This window comes from Vombatus ursinus, unplaced genomic scaffold (assembly GCF_900497805.2).
Source record: "Vombatus ursinus unplaced genomic scaffold, bare-nosed wombat genome assembly UNPS02014770.1, whole genome shotgun sequence".
NCBI lineage: Eukaryota > Metazoa > Chordata > Mammalia > Diprotodontia > Vombatidae > Vombatus > Vombatus ursinus.
Window position 1 is genome coordinate 32,742,641 of NW_020954548.1, and position 15,174 is coordinate 32,757,814.

The 15,174-nt window shown below is 41.2% G+C and overlaps 1 protein-coding gene across 1 annotated transcript; it reads right to left on the bottom strand.

Annotated features, from left to right (window-relative positions):
- Window positions 1-1,034: 1,034 nt before the first annotated feature.
- ZG16 (zymogen granule protein 16) lies at window positions 1,035-6,216 on the bottom strand. The gene is given in 3 exon segments (XM_027862698.1): window positions 1,035-1,338; window positions 5,843-5,975; window positions 6,168-6,216. Coding segments are annotated over 3 exon segments (486 nt in total).
- Window positions 6,217-15,174: the final 8,958 nt, after the last annotated feature.

Sequence of the window (15,174 nt, forward strand, 5' to 3'; positions counted from 1 at the left end):
GAGGATAAGGCTAGGGGCTATCAAGGAAGTCACATGGACTCTTGAAGGAAAACAGGGCCTGTTGTTGTAGTTTTCAGCAAGTGTAGACTGAAAAATCCTAATAATAGTTGATAATTTATATACTATTATAAGGTTTATAAAGGCCTTTACATACCCTAACTCATTCAAGCCTTACCACAACCTTCTGAGATACTGCAATGGGAAGTATTATTTTCATTCTTTTTTTTTTGGCCAGGCAGTGGGGTTAAGTGACTTGTCTATGGTCATACAGCTAGTGAGTGTTATGTGTTTGAGGCCAGATTTGAACTCAGGTCTTCCTGACTCCAGGACTGATGCTTGCCACCTAGCTGCCCCTATTTTCATTCTTTAGAGGAGGAAAATGAGACTCAGGTTTAGGTGACTTGCTTATGGTCTCACAGATAGTAAATCTTAGAAGTGGGGTTTGAATCCCTATTATCTGACTGTGTTCATCTCCAGGTCAAGTAAGAAGAAGAAAACCTGTCTTACAATGACGAGGAGAGTAGTAAAGAGGAGAGTGGGAGAGCAGAATTCTTGGAGAGGAACCATAGCAAGACGTCTCCTCCATAACAGCTCTAAAATTCCAAGTTTGGTAAATACTTCCGTCCCTGTGTTCTTGGGGAAAAGATGGCCCTTCCTAGGCCCTTGTAATTGCTCTTGAGAAAATGTCCTTTATTTTCTCATCTGAGCCCAACCACAACCCTGTGAAATTAATATAGATATTGTTATCTTCATTTTATAGATGAAAAAACAAACTCAGAGAGGTTAAGACTGTTGGAGATACCCCTAAGCATCCTTTGGCCTGATGCCAAACAGAATTACTGAACTTTGAGATTCACATATACAAACATAGGTACTCTTGCTTTGGGTTAGAGGCACACAATAGAAATATACTTCCACACACTGTCTTCAGCAATATCCTTTTATTTGAACCCTTTAGTAGGTGGGGGATAGGCTTTGAGAGAACAAGGACTTTCCTAAGGAGAGGCAGCCCTGGGCCTGCTGCATCTGGATGGTTAGCAGGTGGGGTAAACATCCCAGTGTAGGCCAATAGCATCGATGAGAGCGCCAGCACGGCCACTGAAGAATCGAAGAACGGTGTTGGGGTACAATGGGGCAGCATTGAAGCTGGTGCCTGTGTCCTTCCCATAAGTCAGGTAGCGGCCCTTGTCTGTCACAAATATTAACTTCTGAACGTAGTACTTATATTTGCCAGACACTTGGATGATTGACTCCCCGGGGTGCAGGAAAATCTCTTCCAGATCACCTTGGGTACCCCCAACATAGTTGCTCCATTCCTTGCCATATCAGACCTGGAGTCTGGGGTTGGGGGAGAAAGGAAGAAGGAAGAAAAAAGGGAGACAGGTACTTAGCATCCCACTAGCAAGAAAGGCAGAATAATATAGTAGACAGCGCTGGCCTGGGAGACTGAACATTATATATTATAAACATGGCAGACATTTATCAAGCATCTACTCTATATAAAGCTCTGTGCTAGGCAGGGGGGAGATATGTATTTAGATAGAACATTACACCCTTAATAATAATCATCATCATAATAATAGCAAACATTTAAACAGCACCTTAAGGTCTGAAAAGTGCTTTACAAATATTATCTTATCCTTGCAACGATCCTGGGAGATAGGTGCTATTATTATCCCCATCTTCCAGATGAGGAAACTGAGGCAGACAGGTTAAATGTCATGCCCAGAGTCACACAGCTAGTCTGAGTCTAGATTTGAGCTCACATCCTCCTGAGTTCAGGAGCTCTATCCACACTGCCACCGAGCTGCCCTAGTTTTAGAGTTTGTTATTATTTTATGACTATTCTGTGATCAGGGAGATAATTGATTAGGGATTTAAAGGAGGACCAGAATTCAACAGATGAAGGCATTCTAGGCACAACCTAAGAAGAAAATACAGAGGCAGGAAAATGCTAGGCATATTTGAGGGTCAGAGAAGGCTAATTTGGCTGGAGTGTGGAATACTCCAGTATGAGAGTAATGTATGAGATGTATTTTTATATGAGATATGTTTGGAAAAGTAAGACTGTGGAAGACCTTGAGTGCCAGGCAAAGAAATTTACTTAAGTAGACAAGAGTATCAAAATACTGAAGGTGTTTGAGAGTGGACCACAGCTAGGAGGACACATTATCCTAACATGAAGCATGAACTGAAGCAGGTAGATGGTGAAGGAGGGAAGGCCTCTAAGGAAGCTATGACAGGAGTTTAGAAATGTGGTCCCAAGGAGCTGTACCAGCATAGTAGAAGTGAGAGCAGAGAAGAAGGAAGCACATGGAGAAGATGCTCCAGAGTCAATAGCTGATTAGCTATGAGAGCTGAGGGAGAGGGAAACACCCAAGAAGACCCAGGCATTTGAAAGTGAGTAATTGGGTGAATTGTGGTACCATCAAAACAGGAAAGTCAGAAGGAAGAAAAGGTTTGGGGTGGGGGGAGATAAGATAGATTTTGGACATGTTCTGTGAGACATGCAGATGGAAATAGAGGTATAGATTCCAGAAGAGAGGCTAGGAATGGGTATGATGGGTTCTGAAGTCATTTACACAGAGGTGGTGCTCGAGGCCAGAGTAGCAGTTAAGATTGCTGAGAAGGAAGAAAGTAATGAGAGAAGGGGAAAGAGCCAGGAACAGATACTTGAAGAAAATGAAGCGGTGGAAAAGAGAATGAGGAGTCAGAAAAGGAGCATCTAGAGAGGTAGGAGGAAAACCAGGAGAGCAGGATGTCTGTGAGGCTGATGGGGACAAAGTATCTGGGAGGAGAGGATGGTCAACAGTGTCAAAAGCTACAGAAAGGTCAAGAGAAGATTGGGACTGAAGAAGAGGTCATGGGATTTGGGAGATCATTGATGATCAGAAAGAATGGTTGCAGTGCAGTAGTGGAGCATGGGAACAGAAGCCAGAATGACAGGGGTCCCAGGGGAGAGTGAGTGGTTAGGAAATGGAGGCATCAGGTAGAGACAGATTTTTCAAGATGTTTAGTGGTAAAGGAGAGAGATGAGATGGTAGTAGGATATACTAGAACGAATATGAAAAAAAAGAATTAGAGAGACTAAAGAATATTTGGGAGCAGATGGAAAGTGGTTGATGACAGCGGAGCCCTGGGAGATGCATGAGAATAAGGGGACAATTGCTGGAACAATTTCCTAGAGGAGGCAGGAAGGAATGGGATGAAGTGTGTGTGTAAAGTGGCACTCAGTAAGCGTTTAATAAATGCTCATTGACTTGGTTTGTTGACTATCTAGAGGGATTAGCTTTAGTGAATAGTAGGGATATGTCTTCTGTGACCAGGAGGAATGAGGAGAGAAAGGGTAATGATAAGGATGAAAGATACTGAGGAAAGGAAGGAGACCAAGAGAGTCAAAATATCTGGGTCCTCCTGGCTTCTCCCACTTGCTAACAGTGTCCCTATGGGCAAGTCACTTCATCTTTTCATCTTTTTTCATTTGTCAGGGACTCATGTCATTTGCTTTGCCTATCTCCAGGGTTTTTTGTCAGTAACAAAAATGAGATAATGTTTTGGGAGAGAGCTTTGAAAATTGTGATATGTGATATACATATATAAGTTAAAATGATTATTAATAAGGTGGAAGACTCCAGCTATCTTCTCAGCTGTGGTAAAGACTAAGAAAAAGGGATCTGTGAAGGGAGCAGGGACATAATGCTGAAACTGGACGTGAGGAGAGCTTGGCTCTGATTATCATTAGGGCTGGTCATACCTGCTGCGTGACTTCGGGCATATCACAATATATATATTGGGTATATATATGAGGTATAATCTTTCTTGATCTTAGTTCTTTCATCTATCACATGGGGTTAATGATGATGTCTTTGTTTAACTCACAAAGGTGATGAAGAACATTGGGTTAAATCAGGAGACTTGGGTTCTAATCCCGGCTCTGTGACTCACTAGCTGTGTGACCTTGGGGCAGGTCACCTCTCTGAGCTTTAGTTTTCCCATCTGTCAGTCAAGGAGATTGGAACTGATAATCTCTAAGCCTCCCCTCCACCCAACTGAAGGAGGCCTTTCTCTGGTTCTCAGTTTTCTTATCTGTAAAATGGGCAAATGCCAAATAGCCGCTAATGTCCCTGCAAACTCTAAATGTAACAATCCTATGATTTGATAATAGTCAGCATTTATTTAACACTTTAAGGTCTGTCAAAGCCTTCAAATATGTTATCTCACTTGATCTTCATAACATAGGTGAAGGTACTATTATTATGCCCATTTTACAGATAAGGAAACTGAGGTTGAGAGATGTTACATAACTTGCCCAGGATCACACAGCTAGTAAGTCTCTTAGGCAGAATTTGAACTCAAGTTTTCCTGACTCTAGATCCAGCACTCCCTCCACTACATCAATTAGCTGCCTCTTTAAACCTCTATTTTGTTTGTTCAGTCATTTCAGTCTTGTCTGACTGTTTGTGATCCCATTTGGGGTTTTGTTGGCAAAGATACTAGAGTGGTTTGCCATTTCCTTCTCCAATAAACCTATATATAAGCCTATCTAAACTCCATCCAAGAAAAGATGAAGGGGCCTGGAAAACACCTCTCCTCTCTCCAGGTGATCACAGAGAATGAAATGTTCCTTGTAGAATAAAAGAAGGGAATCAAGGTAAAAATGAAGAAAGAGGGTCTGAAAAGGTGGAAAGGAATCTTGACCTGTTTCTGAAAGCAGGAGAACAGAAGAAGGTGAAAGAAGAGAAAGGGAAGAAGGACCTTGAAGAGTTGGGAGCAAAGTCATTGATAAGAGGAGGGCACTGTACTGTCTGAGGAGGAAGCAGCTGCTTGTCCTCCAAGGAGGGATGACAGGTCCGCCGATATTATCGGAATAAAGATCGCCAGGTCAGGGTGAGAGGAAGAAGAGATGAATGATGAAGAGAGGGTTGCTGACTCCCTGCTACGAATTTTTGAGGCAGTTCTTTGTCAACCTGACACTAACAATAAGGAGAACCACAGCCAGGCTGTGTATCCAGGAGGCTCCAGAGAACCTCCAAAGACTTTTCAAACCTAGTGTCTGCTGTCTATTTTTCATGATGTGTGTGAGCACAGATGATACACCCAGGAGTAATCTTAAAAACATGGCCAGGCAGAATGAAGTTTGGGAAAAGAAATTGAAGGCTCTCACTGCTGCCAATCAAAGGCAAAAGTTTCAGAAGGGAAAGGCCATTTTGGGAAGTAAACACCTGGTCCAGCGCTTAGCACAATGCTTGGCACATAGTAGGAGCTTAATAAATGTATAGTTAGATTGGCTGGCTGGTTAAGAAGATGTCAGGCAATAATAGGCTTTGTATTTCTGGACCATAGCTTAAAATATATAAAAGATGGTGATTTTGGTCAGGGGTAGAGAACAAGGGCAAGGGCTGGTAAGAGTGTTTTTAACTGGAAGCTTGCAAATGTAATCATATAAAGCTGAAAGGGAAGGGGGGAAAAGAAAACTGCCTACCTGTCTTTACAAAACTAGCTAGCTTAGAGAATAGTGAGAATGTAGGAAGTATAACAAGAGATTTCCAGAGATTCACAGGAGACAAATTTCACAGAAGCCAGTAATAAGTATCTACACATAAATGCCCAAAATATCAGTAACAAGTAAAACTAAGAATCCTGAAGCAAAGAGTTTGACTCATAAATGTGCCCAAGACTTGATAGGATGGGACTCATGATTGGAATATATATCCCTGGAAGGAGATGCTGTATTCAAAAACAACAGGTTATATAAATGAGGGAGGAGTGGAGGAGTAATTGAAGAAATCCAAGAATAAGAAAGTGACGAGTAGTGAGGGCCAGCCCTACTCAGGATCCTCACCCCACAATGTAGTTTTTGTTGACTCGGATTCGGATGGCAGTGATGGGGCCATCTAGCTGGTTGCCTGAGTGGGAGAAGCGTTCTCCTCCCCTTCCTCCATACTCTCCATTGTAGGAGGATGACTGTGGCTGAACTGGAGACAAAACAATTAATAAGGGGGCTAAAGAAAGTGGCAGTTATCACCAAGACTCAGTCACCATCTCTAGGAGTCCTCCCACAGATCTGCATCCACTCCAGACCCAAGCTTGAATGTTCTTCCTGTACACCTCTCAAATCTCAGGTGCCCTTTCTGAACCTACGCACCCTATGCCTCCAGATCACTTACCAGACTCAGCTGCCACACAGAATAGGGCAAGGAGAACCAATGCCAACATCCTAGGAGCCGAGAAGGAAGGAGATGAAATGGGTTCACCCTATCTGTTCAGATCCAGTCATCCTGGTTTCCTAACTCAGTCCCAGGCTTCCTACCCTGACTTAGACCCCTGCAGTCTGCCTTCCTAACTCTGGCATTCTCATACCCCGAACTCATGGCTCTAACAAATCTATGAGGATTACTCATCCTCCTAATTTAGGACCAGCCATCCCATACCCCCTCACCTTGCAGATCCTGGTGTAGTGTGACCTCATGGAAAAACCAAATCCTTTTATCTCAAACCCAGACCCTCCCCTATTTCTTATCCTGTGAACTTCACCTTCTGAACAAATACTGTAAAGCCATTAGGGTGGGATGTGGTGTAGATAGCTGAATATCTCCCCCTGATCCCCTCCCTCTCTTGGGTCTCTCCTAGGGCTGTAGCTGCCTGAACCAGAGTCCCAGATCAAAAAGAGTCAAGAAGGTGAGGTGAGGGTAGTTTTGGCAGCAGAGGCAGGAGGCCTAAGAGGGAGCTAGAAAAAGGGGCAGCCTGAATGGTATGATACTAAAGGCACTGGAAAAGGCTATCTCCCTTATCCTGCCTCTCTCAGTGCCTGAAATTCTACCATTAGTGATTTCTTCCTTTACATCAATCACTATTCTCTATAGGCTTTTAAAAGGTAAATCACCCATAGGCACAAAAGATGTTCAATCCCTCTCACCTCAAGGTAAATGAATTAATCAGGGGCCCAACACAGCAAGGGAAAGAGGTCAAGGCTGAGAAAAGAGAAATGAGAATAGAAAGTACTCAGTACCAACTTCATTTCTTTCATTCTCATTTTGTTTATTAAGTCCTCGGGACAGACACAGTCTCCAAAGAGAGAATGTAGCCTAGATCCCCACAGAGAGAACGCTTTAACCCAGACTTGAGCTGATAATAAAAACTTGAATTTTTATAATCCTGTTGTACCTACAACCTCCCTGTGAGGTAGCTGGAACAAGCATTAGCCCCGTTTTGCACATAAGGAAACCAAAGCTCTGAAAATTGGATCGACTTGCCCAAGATCATACAGTTAGTCCGTGTTAGAGTTAGGATTGGATGCCAGGTCACCTAATTCCAAATCTAGCTCTCTTTCCACTATTCCACTTGCCTAAGGGTATTTGTGAGTGGGTCCAGGACTGATTCAGACCCTCCAAGGACAACAGAAATCAACTTCCCTTTGTCACATTATCCTGGCGAACCAAAGAAAAATTTTTCCTCCGTTTCCTCAGACTGACCTCCTCCAGGATTAACCACTAAGTACTAAAATCCCTTGGGACTCAGCCACCATCCCCCATTCCTACAGCCTCTAAGGGAATGGGGAAAGGTCAATGGGTTTTTATTGCCTGAGTTAGGGCCACTGGAGTAGAGCAAGCCAGGAGGGAGATCAGGGAGAATTAATGAAAATGGAAGAGGCTAGAATTATCAGTCAATCAACAAATATTTATTAAGTGCTAAGACATTGTGAGTTTTTTTTTTCTTCACTTTATTAGGGATTAGTAGGAGGGGGGTGAATGGGTCATATTTAAAAGTGAGCTGGACTGAAAAGCTCACTCCTTACTTTTCCCCACACCTTGCAGACACTGTTCACACGGATCAAGCTGAGCACCTGGGGCTGGGGAGCCATCCTTACACTTCACACACCCCCTTTGCTGCCCTCTCTCAAGAAGCTACCCCTTCTTTCCCTGCCTCTCACCCCCTCAGCTCCTCACCCCATCTGCCTAGGCTAGTCATGCTGTTCATCTGGGGCCTAGGCCAAGGTCCATCCCTAATAAAGGAGAGAGCCACACCTTGAAGAGCCAGAGATGGGGCCAAGTCCTGGCTATCAGAGTTCTGGGAGGGGATTGGGAAGCCTGGGCAAGAAGAGTTCTCTTCCTCTTCCTGCCCCCTTCTTTCTGTTTCCTTCTTCCTCCTCCTATTTCTACTTCTTTCTGCCTCCTTCACTATCACTTCCCTCTCCTTTTTTCCTGCCTCTCTCTTTCCTTTTATCCTCCTCTGTAGTTCTTTCCCTATCCCTTCTCTTTCCCTGTGTGTCCATCTCCCTTTCTCTTCCTGTACCTCTCTAATCTCTCTCTCATCTTATCTCCTCCACCCCTGCTCCTGGAGACATATGTCCAGCCTCAAACATTCCCTCTTCCTAACCCACCCTACCTCTCTGGGCTCAGTCCATATCCGGGATCAGACTCCCATTTACAGACACAGGAAGATAGAAGTGGAACCTCTGTTGGTTCTGAGTGAATCTGCCTTCACCCCCAGAGAAGACTCCTTGCAGAACTGGATGTCCAATAGGCATTTTAAACTCAATAGATCCCAAACTGAACTTATTATCTTTCTCCCCAAACCTTCCTCTCCTCCCAACTTTCCTATTTCTGCTGAAAGCACTACCATCCTCTCAGTTACCTGTGCTTGCAACCTCACTGTTGTCAAATGGACCAAATCAGCTTCTAACCTGTGGATGGCCAGAGCCAAACAGAATAGGCTAGAGACAGGAGAGTCAGGAATCAAACAAAAGTTTGATTTCAAAGTGAGGGAAATGACTTGCAAGCAAGGAGGGAATCTACACACATGTGCCAGGGCCCAGCCCCTAGTGAGGGGACCCAAGGCAGTGTGGAGAGATCTCAATACTTATACCAATGGCTATGCAGTGAGCTGTAGCCTTGACAGTGAGGGGTAACAGCATCAGTGAGACAAGTTTGATTCATAGTAGGGCTTCATGACCAGAACATGGATACAGCAGGTGCTTATCCAAGCTCAGAGAACACCTGGTGCTGGTCAAAGCAATACAATAATTACATGATTTTGCCAAGGGTGAGATCATCCAGAGGGTGAGCACAAAGGATTGTTGTTATGCCAAGCTCAGGGCACAGATTGCTTGCAGGGCCTTAGCTCTGGAGAACAGGGTGTATCCTAATATCTTGGCATTTCCCCCTTTTGGCCAAAGCGAGCAGAAAGGACCCTTACCCTTCTGGCCAATAAAGGAGAGACAGTTGTAAGCCATGAGATGCCATGAGAGGCCAGTTGGGCCAGAATGAGCATTTTTATTTCAGGAGATGAGTTCCCTGAGGGGATCTTTTGGGGAAGTGTGTCCCAGGTATCATTGATAGCCATTGTTTGCTTGCAAGCAGAAAAGAGAGGGGGGCCCAAGAATGCAGAGGGAGAAAATGCCAATACATGCTTGAATCAGGGCCTTGGTGACTGGGCACTTAATAAAAAGGGAAGAGTCAAAAGGAACTAGGACAATATACTAAGTCCTCATCTAGAATCTTGGGACAGATGTCTCATCTGGATGTAAGCTGCTTCTGGGTTCATATTAGACAAATCTTGAGGTCCCTGGAGGGTTCTGCTGTCCACTTAAGAGCAGGGGCTTTCTTCAGATGATCCAGGAGTCCACACCCACAAGTTTGGCAGCTGTGGGAATAGTCAGAAGGACCTGGTAGGGGTCCTTGGAGAAAACTCCTTGCATCAATCTTTGAATCTGAATTTCTGGTCAGCATAACATAGGTCCTTAGTTAGTAATCTCTAAACAACACACAGAGATGACCCACTTTCCCAGCCATGCAGGGCTAAGTTCAAACAATACAATGAAGTTTTTTTTCACAATTCCCATAATTGCATAATTACATTAAGTCAAGAACAGAAACTACTTAGAGGGCTCACAATGAACTAGTTCTGAGAAGAGAGATTTACATGTCACTAAGATAACCAAAAAAACTTAAACATAAACATTTTGAAACAAAATACCAAAGCAATACAATAGTTATCACCAATATCAACTGACATCAAGTCTCCTTATATCCTAGTAACTCATTCTAAATGTCCATTTTGAGTCCCAGATGTCTCATGTGGTTATCCCGTCCCTAGATATCTTTTCTTGGACAATATGCTTATTCTCAGGACAGCTCTAAAAGGGGCTCTGCTTCTTTGGTTCCAAATCTAGAGGTTCCTAGATAATTTTGACTTAATATAATTTAGTACAATCACTTAAATTTGGTTCTACTATTTGACCTTGAGAGAATTTCAGTTTATATATCATAAAAATTTATGAGGATCCAACTGTAAAATGAACTCTTCTGCCTTTGAAATTATTAGATACTTTAAACTAATTTCACTTTCTTTACCATTATCAATACAATTTAAGTGTAAAATCCTTAGTCCAATTTTGAGAACTTATTACTAAAACATACTCAAAGCCTGAATTTCCATTATAAATTTGGAGTGACACTAAGTGGCGCAGTGGGTAGAGCACTGGCCCTGAAGTCAGGAGGACCTAAGTTCAAATTCAGCCTCAGACCAAACACTTGACACTTACTAGCTGTGTGACCCTGGGCAAGTCACTTAACCCCAATTGCCTAAAGAAAAAGAAAAAAAGGAAAAAAAATTTGGAATCCAATCATATACATATGTATGTAGCTCTTAGAGAAAACAGTCTAATCTTGTTGCTTTCTCAAAATTTACCATTCCATTTAATTAGAAAACTTTCACATTACATCTTTGTCTTATTACGTTGTTTAATCATTTCCCCCTTAGGAGGATATTTTCCCTATATTATAATTTGACCACAAATATAGGTGAAATTATAAGATGTTCAAACTTGCATTCTATTATAGTAATTCAGAGATGTTGTAGTTAATCTATTATTTAATAGATTTAGTATTGTACTTTCAAAACTTCTGGATTATAGAAATTTGCTATAAAAGGAAAAAGAGGGATACAGTTATGACAATTTCATGTGTCATAACAGAGGGACAAACTCTTAACTCTGTTTGATTCCAGTCGAGTCATATATGACAGCCAATCATGTAGTTACGGGGTGTTAACATGTAGCTTTCAAAACTGTCTTGCTTGACTATAATTATTTCTGTGACTCCTGTACTCCACTGTGCATTAAAATAAATGGTCCAATAACCCTATTTTCTTTCTTTCTCTTCTTTCCCTTCTTAAAAGTTATTTTTTTATCATGAACTTAAACATCCTCCTTAAAAGGTATTTCTTTGTACACAGCAGAACACAGAAAGAATATCTGAAAACAAGGATCTCTGTTTTAGACCACTTGCTTTTTAAAGAATTCCACAAGTTATTTTCAAAAGTATCTTTTTGCTTGTATTTCTTTCTGTGCATTTGGAAAAAAAAATTCGATGGGCTTCTTTTTGGGGCATTATTATTGTTAACCCAACTTTCCTCTAATCCTTTGTTTAAAATGGGGAGAAAAAAACCCTTATAACAAGTAAAACATAGTCAAGAAAAGTGAATCTACACATTGGTTATGTCCACATATTTGGACATTAATTGCTCCACCTTGAGTTCATCATTGTGTCATGCTTCATCATAGGTACTCTGCAGCTAACCACTTAACATGGTTAGTCATTGCATTGATCAGAGTTCTTACATCTTTCAGATTTGCTTTTCTTTACAATATTGTTATCCTTACATAAGTTGCTCTCCTGGTTCTACTCACTTCATTCAGCATTAGTTCCTACTTTCTTGGATTCTCTGAAATAATTTACTTTATCAGCTCTTAAGGGCACTAACATTCCACTACATTCATATATCATAAGTTATTTAACCATTCTCCAACTGAGGAGTGCTACTTCAGATTCTAGTTTTTTGTTTTGTTTTTTGTTTTTTGTTTTGCTTTTTCTCCCTTCTCCCTTTAATTCCTGCCTCCAGAATCAGGAGTTGGTTTTGTCAACTAACATAATTGTGAGCACTATTGTTCCCTTCCTCATATTATGCTTGCTAATTTCTCTGTTGGGTTTGATGTATTTCTATGCCAAATGTGTGTGTGTGTGTGTGTGTGTGTGTGTGTGTGTGTATGAGTATATGTATTCAACCCTCCTTTGTTTCTTTCATATAAGTTAGATTGATCTGATGCTTCCCCATCCCTTCTATTTTTTGCATACTTTTCCCACACATCCCAATTATGAGAAATAGTCAGCCCCCTTTCTTCTTTCTATACTAATATATTCCTTTTACCATCCCTTCTTTTTCTCCCTTTTAAAACCCTCAGAATAGAACCATTCCAGGGGCAGCAAGATGGTGCAGTGGATAGAGCACCAGCCTGTAGTCAGGAGGACCTGAGTTCAAATCTGACCTCAGACACTTGACACTTACTAGCTGTGTGATCCTGGCCAAGTCACTTAACCCCATTGACCAACCCCACCCCCACCCCTGCCAAAAAAGAAAGAATATAAAAAAAATCCACACCGAGAGGAATCTGAATGCAGATGGAAGCATACTATTTGCTCTCCTTTTCCTTTATTGTTTTGTTTTATTGCTTCCTTCTCGTGGCTCCTCCCATTAGTTCTAATTGTTCTTTACATCATGACTAATGGGAAAATATGCTTAACATGAATGTGTATATAGAGTCTATATCGAATTGTATGCTGTCTGAATGGGGGAGAAAATTTAAAAGTCAAAATCTTATGGAAGTGAATGTTGAAAACTAAAAATAAATAAATTTAAAAAAATAAAATAACAGGCTTAAAATAAAAAAATTAAAAATTAAAAAAAAATAGAACTATTCCATTCATAGGTCCTCCATTCTTCTTAAGTACCTTTCTTTCAGTACCCTCTGAAGATATGATTCTGAAGGGACACTCATTTCTTCTTCCCAAATTAGAAAGTTAGCACTATACATCATGTAGCCTCTTCCAATTGCTTAAATACAATCACCTTTCTAGGTCTCTCTTGACTTTTGTTTGCATTTCAAAGCTCCTCCTCAGCTCTGTTCTTTTCACCAGAATGGCTTGGAAGTCCTCTATTTCACCAAAGATCCTTTTTTTTTTCTACAAGTTTATACGCAGCTTTATGGGGTAAGTTATTCTTGGTTGTAAGATTAAATCTTTTGACTTTTGGACTATCGTATTCCAAGATTGCCTCCCATTTAAAGTTGAAGCTGCTGAGTCTTGAGTGATCTTGACTATGATTCCTTGATGCTTGAATTCCTTTCTAGATGTTGTTGTGAGGTTTATATAGTGGCACTCTTTGGTTTCTGTGAGGAGCCTAGGAGCCCTGGAAGTTCCTACAGGGGGAACTGAATTGTGAGACATAGACCAGGAAGTAAAAATATTCAGATCTTTTTTAGGACAAGGAAGTGGCAAGATCTGTGCAGAGACCAGTAGGTCTAGGTTTCCCTTTTCCTTTGGTCACCTTTATGAGGGGCTTTGTGATTATCATTCAGGGTACTGAGAGCAAGCAGCTGCTGGGATCCAACTGAGGCTTTGGGATTCAGAAGGACAGGCTGCAGAAGTCACAAGTTGCTGTTATCTGGAACTCTCTTTGCAGATGATTGGGACCAGAGGAGGAGCAACAGAGACCAAACTAGTGTTTCCCTCAATCCATAGCACCTAAAGACTGGCAGCTATTGAAAATCCTGTTGGCTGATGACATGAAAGATCAGACCACTCTTTCCCACCACAATTCCCCTGTTTTTCCTTGCTAATAGTTCCTGATCTCAAGAAGGGTCCCAGGTCTGAAACCCCTTTTTAAATCTTTCCTATGACCTATGGGAGTGAGAGATTCAGAACTGTTTTTTTCCAGTAACCCAAAGATCTGGGAAGGGAAATGGGAGGAATTTGGGGAAGTGATTAGAGAAGGAGAGTTCCACGTATGAGTGCTTGACATTTCTCCTTTCATTTTCCTATGTTCAGTAAACTATGTGGTCACAGAACATTGAGTACCAGTGTCTCATGAATGTTCAGCTGAAAGAAGAAAGTCTAGATGTGGAATAGGGACTGGGGCTGTAGATTTCATTTCATTTCTTTTTTTGAGACTGGGTTTCACTCAAACTGGAAATGTGAGGGTTACTTACAGACAGTTTTACTGCCAGTTCTCCTGGCATAAGAACATTGGCCTGCCTCTCCCTAGGCAACCTGGTGGCCCCTTTCTCCTGTAGATTCACCATAATAATGCTGAACTTAGCTTGGACACCTGATTGGCTTATCCTACTATAGCTCAGAACTCTTTTTTTAAGAAATATTTTTTCCCTAATTACATGGAAAATTTTTTTTAACATTCTTTTTTTCAAGTTTTAAGTTCCAAATTCTTTCCCTCCTTCCCCTCCTCCCTCCCTGAGATGGTAAGCAATCTGATTTAAGTTATACATGTACAATTATGTAAAACATTTTCATATTAATCATTTTGTGGGAGAAAATGCAAACAATAAAAAAAGAAAGGGAAAAATTGCTTGCTTAGGTCTGCCTTCACACTCTGTTACTTTTTTCTTTGGAGGGATAGCATTTGCCATTACGAGTCCTTTGGGATTGTCTTGGATCATTGTGTTACTGAGAATTAGCTAAGAACTCTTGATCCATCAACTTCAGCCTCTCTGAGAATAAGGATTAAAAGCATGTGCAACTATACTCAACAATGGAGTTCTTATTTTTAATATTTTGAGCAATATTTAATATTCCCTAGTTTAAATCTGAATCCAGCCACTGATGTTACTTGATGTTTTGAGGCTCAGAGTCTGGGGAGGGGGACAGGTGGTGGTATGTGTGTCCTATTAGGAATTCTTGGGAGTCTTCTTGTTTATTAGAGGTTCATTTTTCCCCTTTATGATCATACTCAGTTTTGCCAAATGGCTTTTGAAAGCCTTAAACTTTTGCCTTTTATATTATAACATTCCAGACTTCTCTTTTATGGCAGATGCCAAGTCTTGTGTGATCTTTAATACTAGATATCTTGCTTGTTGACTGCTTGAAGTATTTTTTCTTTGACTGGCTTTTGGCTATGATGTTTCTGGAAGTGTTCATCTTAGTGTTTCTTTCAAGAGGTTACTGATGGATTCTTTCTATTCAATTTTTTTTCTTCACCCTCTGGTCCTAATAGATCTGGGTGGTTTTCATTTATGATTTTTTTTTTAATAAGGTAGCCAGGATTTTTTTAGTCATGATTTTCAGATGGTTGATTCTAAGATTATCTCTCCTTGACCTGTTTTCT